The 13850-nt window shown below is 40.9% G+C and overlaps 1 protein-coding gene and 1 long non-coding RNA gene across 10 annotated transcripts in view; one reads left to right on the forward strand and one right to left on the reverse strand.

Moving 5' to 3' along the window:
• Nucleotides 1-13850, forward strand: part of LOC123280101 (uncharacterized) — a 79381-nt gene that overhangs the window by 55019 nt on the left and 10512 nt on the right. The gene's annotated exons all lie outside the window — the stretch shown is intronic.
• Nucleotides 1-13850, reverse strand: part of LOC106828186 (protein SPATA31F1) — a 59509-nt gene that overhangs the window by 10982 nt on the left and 34677 nt on the right. For 3 of the 8 annotated variants that reach the window (XM_044756627.2, XM_070495652.1, XM_044756626.2), the window contains 2 exons: nucleotides 3379-3508; nucleotides 493-553 (listed from right to left, as the gene is read on the reverse strand). In XM_044756627.2, coding sequence (XP_044612562.1) covers nucleotides 493-553; nucleotides 3379-3508 — 191 coding nt within the window. Of the gene's footprint in view, nucleotides 1-492; nucleotides 554-1078; nucleotides 1125-1738; nucleotides 3297-3378; nucleotides 3509-13850 lie in introns of all 8 variants that reach the window. The other 5 variants (XM_070495656.1, XM_070495654.1, XM_070495657.1 and 2 more) reach the window with 4 other exon arrangements.

A 13850-nucleotide genomic window follows, 5' to 3' on the forward strand; every position in this document is an offset into this window, starting at 1 on the left:
AAGAGGATAAGATGACAGGCTCCTGTCTGAGGGTTGTCTCAGGGACTGGCTTCCCTGAAGACAGAACCAGAGGAGGTAATGTCAGCAGGGCCCAGCCAGACTCCGAGGGGTCTGCCCTCGAAAGGGTGTAGCTGTAAAGAGAGTATGACAATGAGGACTTATTTATGCACTTCTTTATCCATTCTTTCACCTCAATAGCTTGTCTTGTGGCTGAGCGCAAGGCCATGTAGAGTTGTTTATGAATCATGCACTAGTCAATCCTGAATTCCAGGACCAATGTGAGCCAGGCCCGAGCAGAACTGGGAGACTCCTCCCTCCGGAGATGTTTGTTCCCCCAGTGCCCTGGCAACCCTCTCCATCAGTGCTCCAGCCTCCGCTGTGTCTTGCTCCCTCCCTGCCATTATCCCTCTCCTCATCCCTGCACCCAGTCAAGGAGAGAACTCATCACAGGCCAGGCTGGCAGTAGAGAGGCTGCAAAGAGCAAGAGATCACCTTTTCATGACAGAGAGCAGTTCCCATGGCTTCTCAGCTTCCTCCTGGGAAATTCTCCTGGCTGAGAAAACGGGAGACAGTGTTACATGGAATGGGAGAGGATTCAGGGACATCCTATAGGAAGCTGAAGGCCTCTGAATGAGAGGAGACTGGAAACCCCAAGAGTCAATGCTCTAAGACATGTCTGCATACAACTTAGCCAGTTATGATGTGCTGTCCGGGACCCAATGTCATCTGATCATCACCAGCACACTGTGATTGAGGCCAGATCATCAGATGCCCATTTCCTGGATGACAAAACTGAGATGAATTTACCGCCATAGGGTCATAAAACTAGTAAATGACACAGCTAGGGACTTCTGCCCTACTTCCTCATTCTTCATTCCCGGGGGGAAGGTTGAGAATTTTGGAAGCTTCCCAGGCTCTGATTTCCACCCAAGAAAGTCTTCTGGGAGAAGTTGTCGACTTGGGAAGCTAGAGCCTTCAGTAGGGAGAGCACTGGCTCCTGGCATCAGGGGTCTTAGAGGGACAGGATCCATGGGAACCACACACACAATGGAGGGGCCAGAGCAGAGAATGGGATTACCTCTTGATGCTGCCTCTCTAGCCCTTTGCCTGGCTTTTCGGTGACGCTTAAAGACAAAAAAGTTAGAGTGTGAAGCTGGCGCTCCATTTTCTTTTTCAAGTCCAAAATGAGACAAAGGAAATATTCATTTCCCAATCCCTTTCTATATATCTGTCTGTATTTTACTGACTTTCCTAACCTTCCTTTCCGTACTCCACCTTTTCTCATCCCAGCATTTCGAGGCTCTTCCTTACTTTCTACCTCCCAGTTATTTCCCAGGGGAAGTTCTGCCTCAGGCTTATGATGAAACAAGAGACAGAGTGGAACAGATTAAAGGGTGTGTAGGTCTAAAGCCAAAGGACTGCTGCTAACAATTACCTTACTGAACTGCTAACTGGAAAAGTCCCTCATATTGAGAGATCTACTGAGATCCAGTGAGTAGATTCTAGTTCATCTCAGTCTCAGCCCAAGCCTGATAGGTTCTTGATTTTTCAATTAGAATACACTGCAGGGATGGCCTGGTAAGGAATTATTTCTAGACTCTGAGAAGAGCAGTGCCATTTAAGAGTAACTGAATTTGTGGTATAAAAATTGAGGGAGGGGATGGGTAAAAAGAGAGACTCTGACAAGCTTCTTATCTGGGGCTTAATTAGTTCTGTCATGGTCATAGCGTTTCCCTACCTGGCAGCAGCTCCTTTTTGGTTCCAACCTTAATCCATCATAACTCCTTTTCACTTGCCAGATAATTAGGGTAATAATGAAGATGGAGCCATAAACAAAAGTAGGGCTCAACATGGTCTAAACCTGATTAGCATGAGGAGACCAACCATCCTTCTCTCTAGGCAGTCAGGGTCCTGGTACCTGATGACTCCCAGTGGTACGCCTCACAGAAGACGGAACCAGGTGAGCAGACTGCATCACAGAGCCCTTCTGTTTCACAAGCAGGTGTAGTGACAGAGTCTTGACCTGTCTTCGGGAAGCTTATGTGTTGATGCAGTCGGTAGGTGAGGGAGTCTGGTTGTCTGTAAGGGTTGCCGAGCCTTAGCCCAAAGGTGCCCACTCCCAGGCAGTGTCTGCTCCCACTTTGTCTTCACTCTCCACACCCTACACCAGCCCGGTGGCTCAGCTCTGTCCTTCACGACAACTGTCTGGTCACCCATCCCCAGAAAACAGTGTTTAGGGACACAGGGCACTTTTGAGGACGAGTGGCTGGGACAGAGGAACCTCCACCAGCTGCTGCCCCGATACTGGAAATATGTCCTAGAAGCACACACGAGATGAGGGAGGGCAGAGTCTGGTTATGCTTGGAAATGGAGAGCTTTTTATTACAGGCAGTGGGCGACGGGCAATTAGAGATTTATGAAGGGACCAAGGCTGATGTGGCAGAGAAAGGCCAAGGTGGCAATACCTTGAAATTTACAGACGTGGAGGAAGTCTGTGTGGTGAGAAGAGATTGTAAACACTGCCTTCCATGGAGGCACTAATGAGACTCACTTACTTTAGGAGTTTTTAAGAGTTTTCTAGAGCTGTTGTTACCGTGTTAGAGAATTCTGTCTGTTCATGGTGATGGCTACCTGCAGAGATGGGTTAGTGGCCACTTCTGACTCAAGGTCATAAACTAGTTGCTGATCGTGGTTAGATCTACTCATCTGCTCTGGATGTATACTGTTTCCCTGAAGGAGATTTTTTTGTTGTTGTGTTTTTTTTTTAACCTGGATTTTTTGACGTCTTTGAGCAGGGCACATTTTCTAATTGCTCCCTGCATCCCATCACTCCTATACTCTGTGCATTTATTTACATGTTTATGTTCCCTTCTTGACCTCTGTCGATATTGTCGTATTTCTCTAATACTCCAGGATTCCGGCATTTCCTTGAGAGGATCTTGGCCTAGTGATCATGGTCTGTCACAGCCAAAAATCCTTGGGCTCACCATCTCTGAAGAGGCTAATTGGTCCTCCCTGTAGCATCCAATCCTCCACCAAGCTGGCATGGTTAGCCCTCAGTCTGTGCTCATCCCTAAGGTGGGCAGTGTCAGGGGTACAAAGACATATGAGTCATGTTGCCTTCTTGCTCTCAAGCCATTTAATCTAGTTTCCAAGATAAGACTAATTCACATGAAGCAAGAGCCGACAATCTAGAACAAATAGAATTATATACTCACTTGTAAAGCCCAGGTCACACACATCCCATTTCAGAGGAGGGAAGGTATAGTGAGGACCAGGGTGGTCAGACAGGGCTCCTGCGTAGAGTGACGTTGGAGTTGGTTCTAAAGGTGCAGGCTGTGAGGGAAAGGAGGTGTTCCAGGTGGGGGAGAAACTTACCAACAGATGCAGAACCCTGAGGAATGGGGCACGGAGTGTGGCAGTAAGAAGTGCATCTAGCTCTAGCAGAGGTGCAGGTGGGCGAACTCAGGGGACTTGTGGGGAAAGACTGGAGGTGCAGAGGTGCGGCCTGTTGATGAAGAGCCAGTGCATTTAATTGATTTAAATCAGTGAAAATAATTGGTTTCTAAAAAGTAGTCATATATATACATTGTACAAAACTCAAAAGGCAAAAGAAGGTATGTAGTATGTCTCTTTCTCCCCTTCTCTCTCCTTTGTCATCCATGTGTATCCTTCAGAATTTTCTTCCCCCTGTCATCTTTCAGAATTAATTTAGCACAGGAAGCATAAATAAACTGATATATTTTGCTTGACAAATGGAAACTTATGATGGGTATTTTTTTCTCTTTGTTTTATTTAATAATGTGAATATATCTTACATATATAATTTTCCTTGTTGGCTGTAAAGTCTTTGATAGAACTATAACATAACTTACCTTCAACTTCACATTGATGGATGTTTAGTTGTTTACCATCTTTTGCTCTGAATAATAATGCTGACACAAACCTCACGTACATAAGTCATTGTACATGGGTATGAGTATATGTATGGGAGAAATTCATAAGCATTGAATTAATGGAGGAAAGGGTGTGAGTATTTTAAATATTGATATTGCCTTATTGCCGCACCAATTGTATGAATGTGCATTCTCACCAACACTGTGTAAAGTGTACTTTCTTCCCATGTTTATTTTTTTATTGTGGTAACATTGGTTTATAAAATTATATAAATTTCAGGTGTACATCATTATATTTTGATATCTGTGTGGATTGCATCATGTTCGCCACCTCAAGACTAATTACCATCCATCAGCACACATGCGTGCCTAACCACTCCTTTGACCCTCCTTCCTCCCCTCTTCCTCTCTGGTAACCACCAATCCAATCTCTATCTCTATGTGTTTGTTTGTTGTTGTTTTTATGTTCTATTTATGTGTGAGATCATATGGTATTTGACTTTCTCCCTCCGACTTATTTCTCTTAGCATAATACCTTCAAGGCCCATTCATGTTGTCACAAATGGCCAGATGTCACCGTTTCTTATGACTGAGTGGTGTTCCATTGTGTGTATATACCACGTCTTCTTTATCTATTTGTCCCTTGATGGGCACCTAGGTTGCCTCCAAGTCTTGGCTGTTGTGAATAATGCTGCAATGTACATAAGAGTGCATAGATCTTTACACATTTGTGTTTTCATGTTCTTTGGATAAATACCCAGCAGTGGAATAGAGGGGTCATATGGTAGTTCTGTTCTTAATTTTTTGAGAACTCTCCATAGTGTTTTCCATAGTGGCTGTACCAGTTTGCATTCCTACCAGCAGTGTATGAGGGTTCCCTTTTCTCCACAACCTCTCCAACACTTGTTATTTCCTGTCTTGTTAATTACAGCCATTCTGACAGGCGTGATGTGATATCTCATTGTAATTTTGATTTGCATTTCCCTGATAGTTAATGATGTTGAATATCCTTTCATGTGCCTGTTGCCGTCTGTACATCTTCTTTGGAGAAATGTCTGTTCAGATATTCTGCCCATTTTTGAATTGGGTTGTTAGTTTTTTTGTTGTTGAGATGTAAGAATTCTTTATATATTGTGCATATTAACCCCTTATCAGATATATAGTTTACAAATATCTTCTCCCAAGTTTTAGGTTGTCTTTTCATTTTGTTGATGGTTTCCTTTGCTGTGCAGAAGTTTTTAGTTTGATGTAGTCTCTTTTGTCAATTTTTTCTGTTGTTTCCCTTTCCTGGTCAGACATGGTACTTGAAAATATGCTGCTAAAACCAATGTCAAAAAGCGTAGTGCCTATGTTTTCTTCTAGAAGTTTCTGGTCTACATTCAAGTCTTTAATCCATATTGAGTTAATTTTTGTGTATGGTGTAAGATAATGGTCTACTTTCATTCTTTCGCATGTGGCTGACTGGTTTTCTCAACATCATTTATTGAAGAGACTTTCCTTTCTCTATTGTATGTTCTTGGCTCCCTCGTCGAAAATTAGCTGTCCATACATGTGTGGGTTTATTTCTGGGCTCTTGATTCTGTTCCATTGATCTGTGTGTCTGTTTTTCTGCCAGTACCATGCTGTTTTGATTACTATAGTTTTGTATATTTTGAAATCAGGGAGTGTGATACCTCCAACTTTGTTCTTTTTTCTCAGGATTCCTTTGGCTATTCAAGATCTTTTGTTGTTCCATACAAATTTTAGGATTCTTTGTTCTATTTCTGTGAAAAATGTTGTTGGAAATTTGATAGGGTTTGCATTGAATCTGTAGATTGCTTCAGGAAGTATGGACATTTTGACTATGTTAAGTCTTCCAATCCAAGAGCATGGAATATCTTTCCATTTCCTTGCATCTTCTTCAATTTCTTTCAACAATGTTTTACAGTCTTAAGTGTACAGGTCTTTCACCTCCTTGATTATGTTTATTCCTAGGTATTTTATTCTTTTTGTTGCGATTGTAAATGGGATTGTATACTGAATTTCTTTCTGCTATTTTGTTGTTAGTGTATAGAAATGCAACTGATTTTTCTATGTTGATTTTGTATCCTGCAACTTTTGTGTATTCATTTATTATTTCTAAAAGTTTTTTGGAGGATTTTTTAGGGTTTTCTATATATAAAATAATTTCATCTGCAAATAGTGACAGTTTCACTTCTTCCTTCCCAATTTGGATCCCTTTTATTTCTTTTTCTTGCCTGATTGCTCTTGCTAGGACTTCCAATACTATGTTAAATAAGAGTGATGGAAGTGGGCATCCTTGTCTGGTTCCTGTTCTCAGAGGGATAGCTTTCCGTTTTTCTCCATTGAGAATATTAGCTGTGGGTTTGTCATATATGGCCTTTATTAGGTTGAGGTACTTTCCTTCTATACCCATTTCTTCAGGGTTTTTGTCATAAATGGATTCTGTATCTTGTCAAATGCTTTCTCTGTATGTATTGAGGTGATCATCTGATTTTTATTCTTCATTTTGTTAATGAGGTTTATCACATTGATTGATTTGCAGATGTTGAACTGTCCCTGCATCCCTGGAATAAATCCCACTTGATCATGGTGTATGATCTTTTGAATGTATTGTTGTATTCGATTTGTTAATATTTTGTTGAGGATTTTTGCATTGATGTTCATCAGTAATATTGGCCCATAATTTTCTTTTTTTAATTTTGTCCTTGTCTAGTTTTGGTATCAGGGTAATGTTAGCTTCGTAGAATGACTTAGGAAGCCTCCCCTCCTCTTTAATTTTTTGGAAGATTTTGAGAGGTTAGGTATTAAGTCTTCTTTGAATGTTTGGTAGAATTCACCAGGAAAGCTGTCTGGTCCTGGACTTTTAATTTTTGGGAGGTTTTTGATTACTGCTTTGATCTCCTTACTGGTGATTGGTCTATACAAATTGTCTATTTCTTCTTGATTCAGTTTTGGAAGGTTGTATGTTTCTAAGAATTTATCCATTTCTTCCAGATTATCCAATTTGTTGGTGTATAGCTTTTCATAGTATTCTCCTGTAATCTTTTGTATTTCTGAGGTATCTGTTCTAATTTCACCCCTTTCATTTCTCATTTTATTTATTTGAGCCTTCTCTATTTTTTTCTTGGTGAGTCCAGCTAAAGGTTTGTCAATTTTGTTTATCTTTTCAAAGAACCAGCTCTTAATTTCATTGATTTTTTCAATTTCGTTAGTCTCTATTTTATTTATTTCTGCTCTGATTTTTATTATTTCCTTCCTTCTACTAATTTTGAGCTTTGTTTGTTCTTCTTTTTCCAGTTCCTTTAGGTGCACTGCTAGGTTGTTTATTTGAGATTTTTCTTGTTTGTTGAGGTAGGCCTGTATTGCTATAAACTTCCTTCTTAGAACCGCTTTTGCTGTATCCCATAAATTTTGGCATGTCATATTTTCATTTTCATTTGTCACCAGCTATTTTTTTATTTCTCCTTTGATTTCTTTATTGACCCAATCGTTGTTCAGTAGCATTTTGTTTAATCTCCACATATTTGTGGCCTTTTGGGTTTTCTTCCTGCAGTTGATTTCCAGTTTCATAGCATTGTTGTCAGAAAAGCTGCTTGGTATTATTTCAGTCTTCTTAAATTTATTGAGACTTGTTTTGTGGCCTAATATGTGATCTATCCTGGAGAATGTTCCATGTGCATTTGAAAAGAATGTGTATTCTGTGGCTTTGGGATAGAATATTCTGTATATGTCTACTACATCCAACTGGTCTAATGTGTCATTTAAGGCCAACATTTCCTTATTGATCTGTTTGGATGATCTATCTGTTGGTGTAAGTGGAGTGTTAAATCCTCCTACTATTATTGTGTTGCTATTTTTTCTTTTATGTCTGTTAATAATTGCTTTATATATTTAGGTGCTCCTATCTTGGGTGCATGGTAACTTACAAGTGTTATATCCTTTTGTTGGATTGTTCCCTTTATCATTATGTGGTGCCTTCCTTTGTCTCTTGTTACAGTTTTTGTTTTAAAGTCTATTTTGTCTGAGATAAGTATTACTACCCCAGCTTTCTTTTCATTGCCATTTGCATGGAGTATCCTTTTCCATCCCTTCACTTTCAGTTTGTGAGGGTCTTTAGGTCTGAATTGTGTCTCTTGTATGTAGCATATATATGGGTCTTGTTTTTTAATCCAATTGGCCTCACTATACCTTTTGATTGGAATATTTAGTCCATTGATATTTAAAGTAGCTATTGATTAAGAATGTACTTATTGCCATTTTGTTACTTTATTTCTGGGTGTCTTAGTAGTTCTCTGTTTCTTTCTTCTTCTCTTGTGGTTTGATAGCTTTCTTTAGTATTATGTTTAGGTTCCTTTCTCTTAATTTTTGTGTATTTATTATAGGCTTCTGGGTTGTGATTACCATGAGGTTCATATATAATAACCTATTTATATAGCAATCTATATTAAGTTGATGGTTTCTTTAGTTTCACCTCTTGCTAAAAGCTCTACTCTTTTACTCCCCTCCTCACACATTTTATGTTTTTGATATCATATCTAACCTCTTTTTTTGTGCATGTGTATCATTACCCTCTTATCATGGAAATAGATAATTTTACTACTTTTGTCTTTTGACCTTCATATTAGCTTCATAGGTGGTTGATCTTCTACCTTTATTGTATATTTGCCTTTACCAGTGATTTTATTGCCTTTTGTTTTTGGATGATTTTCTTATTCCTATTTGTGGTCTTCTCTTTTACACTTAAATAAATCCCTGTAGCATTTCGTGTAAAGCTGGTTTCTTGGTGATAAACTTCTTTAGTTTTTGCTTGTCTAGGAAACTCTTTATCTCTCCTTCCATTCTGAATGATAACCTTGTGGGGTAGGATATTCTTGGCTGTAGGTTTTTTCCTTTCAGCACTTTAAATATATTGTGCCACTCCCTTCTAGCCTGTAAGGTTTCTGCTGAGAAGTCAGCCAATGCCTTATGGGGTTTCCTTTGTACATAACTTGTTGTCTTTCTCTTGTGGCTTTTAGGATTCTCTATCTTTAATTGTTGACATTTTAATTATAATGTGTCTTGTTATGGGCCTCTTTGGGTTTATCTTATTTGGTGCTCTCTGTGATTCTTGTACCTGGATGTCTGTTTACTTCCTTAGGTTAGGAAATTTTTCAGCTATTATTTCTTTAGATAGATTCTCTGCCCCTTTGTCTCTCTCTTCTCCTTCTGGGACACCTATAACACGGATGTTAGTGAGCTTGATGTTGTCCCAGAGGTCCCTTAAACTGTCCTTGTTCTTTTTAATTCTTTTTTTAAAATCTGTTCAGCTTTGGTGATTTCCTCTAGTTCTTTGTCCAGCTTACTGATCCGTTCTTCTGTATCACCTACTCTCCTACTGAGTCCCTCTAGTGAATTTCTCATTTCCAATATTGTATTCTTGATTTCTGTTTGGTCTTTTTTATATTTTCCAATTCTTTGTTGAAGTTCTCACTTAGCTCATCCATCGTCTCCCAAGATTGGTGAGCATCCTTATGACTATTTGTTTGTACTCTTTCTCAGACTGTTTATTTCTGTATCATTTAGTTGTTTTTCTGTGGTTTTGTCCTGTTCCCTTACTTGGAACATATTCCTTTGTCTCCTCATTTTGCCTCTTTCTCTGTGCTTATACCTGTGTGTGTCTGTGTCTCCTGATCTTTGAGAGGTGGCCTTATGTAAGAGATGCCTTATGAGGCCCAGCAGTGTGCTTCCCTCTCATCAGCAGTTCCAGATGTTCCAGGAGTGTCCCCTGTGTGGACTACGTGTGTCATTCTATTATGGCAGGGTTTCTTTTGCTGCAGGTGCCTGGGGAGGCCAGGCTGCCCCCCTGGCTGGCTGGTTGTAATGCTCAGCTATGTGTGGCTGCTATGGTCCTTTCAGTCTCTTTATTGGGCATGGGGAGCCCCAGCACAGTTGGCTGCAAGGTCTAATAGCACGTTCATGTTGCAGTTTTTCTGTTAAGTGAGTAGGCCCCCAGCATGGCTGGTTGCTAGGCTCAGGGGCTTACAATTGCTGTAGGCCTCTGGCCTGCAAGGCTATTGTCAGCTCTCTTAGGGTTGCAGTTGAGTAGGCCTGGCTCCAGGCATGAGAGCACCCAATTGTTTCAGGCTTTGGAAGGTGGGACCGATCCCTTATGTGGCTGTTTAGAAGCACAAGTCTGTTGCAGGTGTCAGGCCCCATCACCCACAGGGCCGCACACTTCATCAACACAGTCCTGCCCTGCATATGTGGCCTGGCCCATGGAAGTGGACCCACTCGCCCCACTGCAGAGGCCCCACAAACTCCACCAAGCAGGCCCACTCCTCGTGCATGCCCTGCTCCACCAAGGGGGACACACTCGGGCGGTTGCTGAGGTTCCAGGTACCCTGCTAATGTGGGCCCACAACTTGCCCAAGGGCTTGCTGTTGGGTGGGGCCAGTCCCTGGGGTGGGCTGCCTGCCCTGGCTGAGCTGGATTACATTGGTGCTCTAGTGAGTGTGGCAGACCCTAGGCTAACAGGTTAGGGGAAGAACTCCAATGGTGTCTGCCAGCATCTACATCAGCATGCCTGTGCTAGGTCACAATAATGGCTGAAGCCAGTGTCTCAGTCCCTGGAGAGATCTTAACTCTCACTGAGATGTGCCCAGAGCCTATCAGGTGAGTCTCTTCACCAAAGGACTGTGCACCTTTCTTTCTGGGGATTTTAGGTTGCTGTCTGAAATGAATGAATTTGTGCATGAGCCCTTTAAGAGCAGGCTTTTTTTCACTTATGTCTGATAGCTTTTCTGGGGGTATTCCCCATTGTAGTTAATAGCCAGCAAAGACAGGTATTATGACACTTGTCTTGGTTGTGCTGAGTCCAAATGCTGCTTATTATGGTAACACTCCCCTGCTCAGTTCCCCAACTCCTCCAGGGAAGACTTCATACCTTAAGGTTGCTCCTGGCCTGTCATGAAGTGTTGCAGCTCAAAGGTGGCTATTTTCTCTCCAGAAAAGAATTTCTGCTTCTTCCACCTCAGTCAGTACTGTCCTTTGTTGTGTGGATTCTTTTTATCCAGTTTTCAGTTCTCTCTTAGGGGTAATTGTTCCAACAGTAGTTGTAAATTCACTGTGTCCATGGGAGGAGGTGAGTTCAGAGTCTGCATACACCGCCATCTTGACACCATCTCTGTCTCATGCTTGTTGATTCAATATTATTGATTTTTTAATCTTTGTCAACCTGAGTAGTGGTAATTGTATCTTGTAAATTTACAGATTTGTTTAAGGTAGGCTAATCACTTTTGTATATTTATTTCCTTTTCTGTTAAATATCTGTTCCTATTCTTTGCTCACAGATTATTGATCTTTTGCTTGTTGATTTATAAGTGCTTTTTAAATTAAGAAAATTAGTGTTGCAAATATTTTTCTTCTCAGTTTGTTATTTGATGTTTATGATTTCTTTCTTTCTTTCTTTCTTTCTTTCTTTTGGTGAGGAAGATTGGCCCTGAGTAACATCTGTTGCCAATCTTCCTCTTTTTCTTGAAAAAGATTGTTGCTGAGCTAACATCTGTGCCAATCTCCCTCTATTTTGTATTTGGGATGATGCCACAGCATGGCTTGATAAGCGGTGTGTAGGTCTGCTAGGTCTTTACCCAGGATCTGAACCTGTGAACCCCAGGCCACCACAGTGGAGTGCACGAACTTAACCACTACACCACCAGTCCGGCCTCTACAATGATTTGTTGCCATGTAGAAATTTTTGCATTTTATGTAGTTGAATTTATTAGTCTTATTATTATTCTTTTATTTTATGGTTTCTGTGTTTTAAGAAAGCTTAAAAATGTTTTCCCTCACTGAAGTTATAATGAAGTTCTCCCCAATTCTTCAGGTACTCATGGTTTCAATTTTTATGTTTACACCTTTGCTGCATTTAGAATTTATTTCTGAGTAATAAGTGAAGTTGGTACCTGTATTAAGAGTTTTACTCAAGTACATGTAACAGATTTAACTACAGAACAGGGTTTATCAGGGGCTTTGGGATTCTGCTTAGGACAAAGAAAAGCTGGAAATAGCATAGCTTTCACTATTTCAACAAAAGAAATCACAAGGCAATCTGAAATTTCACAACTTTTTTTGAATTTATCAGAGCTGAGGTTCCAGGACAACCTCATTTGTCTTAATCTGAGGAAAGCAGGTGCCTTCAGGAGACAGCACAGGTGCACTTGCTTATTTGGGGTTGACTCCACCCCCCCCACACACCATCAAGCTGGTAAGAATTCAGCTATAAGTTTTAAGGAATTGCTAAAGGCCGAATGCAGGCCAGCATGAAAATACAGAAACTCTAGGAGCCACAAGCACAAGGATAATTCACACTCACTCTCAGGCTCTTCTCCACTGACCTTCCTGTATGTTCACAAGAAATATTGGGGGCAGTGTCCGAGTCCTGAGAAAGTTTCCCTTGTGGCCCAGGCCTGGGGGAAGGAAAAGCAGCCACTGTAGGGAAAGGCACCAAGCCCTACCCAGATCCTTCTCCCCTGTCTTTGTTATAAAAGCCTTAAGCTACTAGGTGAAGGGCAGTAAATCCTGTCATTAGGCAGTAAATCTGTATTGGTGAAGACTTATTGCAGCTGGGGAAATGGAAAAAAGAAACAACACTTTCTACCTCTGTTGGGCCCAGACCATTAGCAATGTTCCAGCAGAGGATGGCATAGGATGATGAGAAGGCCCTACCCCTAAGACCCAGGGGTACAGTGTCTACCTAAATCTGATGGTGAGTCAGAAAACAGAGAGCACCCTCTCCTGCCCCCAACCACCAAGCCAGCTAACAAGCATCAAGTAACAAGTCACAGCAGTCTACTGCTGAAATAGCATCAAGAGCATGGAAAGAGGCATTTTATGAAGAGCAGGCTCAAGGGGAAAATGTAAAGCTGAGGGTGAAGCGGACAATGATAAAACCTCTGGCTGGAGCCAGCTCTGTGGCTGAGTGGTAAGTTTGCATGCTCTGCTTGGTGGCCCAGGGTTTCACAGGTTCGGATCCTGGGTGCAGACATGGCACTGCTTGTCAGGCCACACTGAGGTGGTGTCCCACATGCCACAAGTAGAAGGACCCACAACTAAAATATACAACTATGTACTGGGAGGATTTGGGGAGAAAAAGAAAAAAAAACAAAACAAGAAAAACAAACCTCTGGCAAACCAACCTCAACTATAAACACAGGTAGTGAATGTTGAAGAAACTTGAAGCCTGTTGAGAACTGAAAGTATCCATGGCAAAAAAACCCCCCAAATGCAAGTCAGCTCCTGAGTAGATTGAGTCGATCTCTTTCACAAAGTCATAGTGGAAGGAAAGGTGTGCCCATTTCCAGGCATAAAAACTCAGAATTTACTGCCTTACAGTAGATGTCCAGCTTTCAACAAAATATTATTATAAGGTATACAAAGAAAGAAGAGAAAAATGACACACTGTTAAGAGACAAAGCAATTAACAGAACCAGACTCAGATTTGATACAGATGTTGGAATGATCAGACAGGGAAATTAAAGGAACTATGATTTATATGTTAAAGGATCTAGTAGGAAAGGTGGACAGCCTTCATGATCAGATGGGTGATTTCAGCAGAGAGATGGAAACTCTAAGAAAGAAGCAAATGGAAATGCTAGAAATAGAAAACATGGTAACATAGATAAAGATTTCTTTTGTCTGGCTCATCAGTAGTCTTGACACAGAGGAGAAAAGAATCAGTGAATCTGAAGATAATTCAATAAAAATGATCCAAACTAAAACAAAAGGAAAAAAGTGGAAAAAAGAACTACAACAAAACAAAGCATCCAGCATCCGTGGGATAATATCAAATAGTCTAACATATGTGCAATTGGAATCCCAGAAGGAGAAGACAGAAAGAATGGGACAAATGAAATAGTTGAAGAAATAATGGCCAAGAATTTTTCAAAATTAATGACAGATTCCAAACCACAAATC

The sequence above is a fragment of the Equus asinus genome, chromosome 23, assembly GCF_041296235.1.
Source record: "Equus asinus isolate D_3611 breed Donkey chromosome 23, EquAss-T2T_v2, whole genome shotgun sequence".
In the NCBI taxonomy this organism is placed as follows: Eukaryota; Metazoa; Chordata; class Mammalia; order Perissodactyla; family Equidae; genus Equus; species Equus asinus.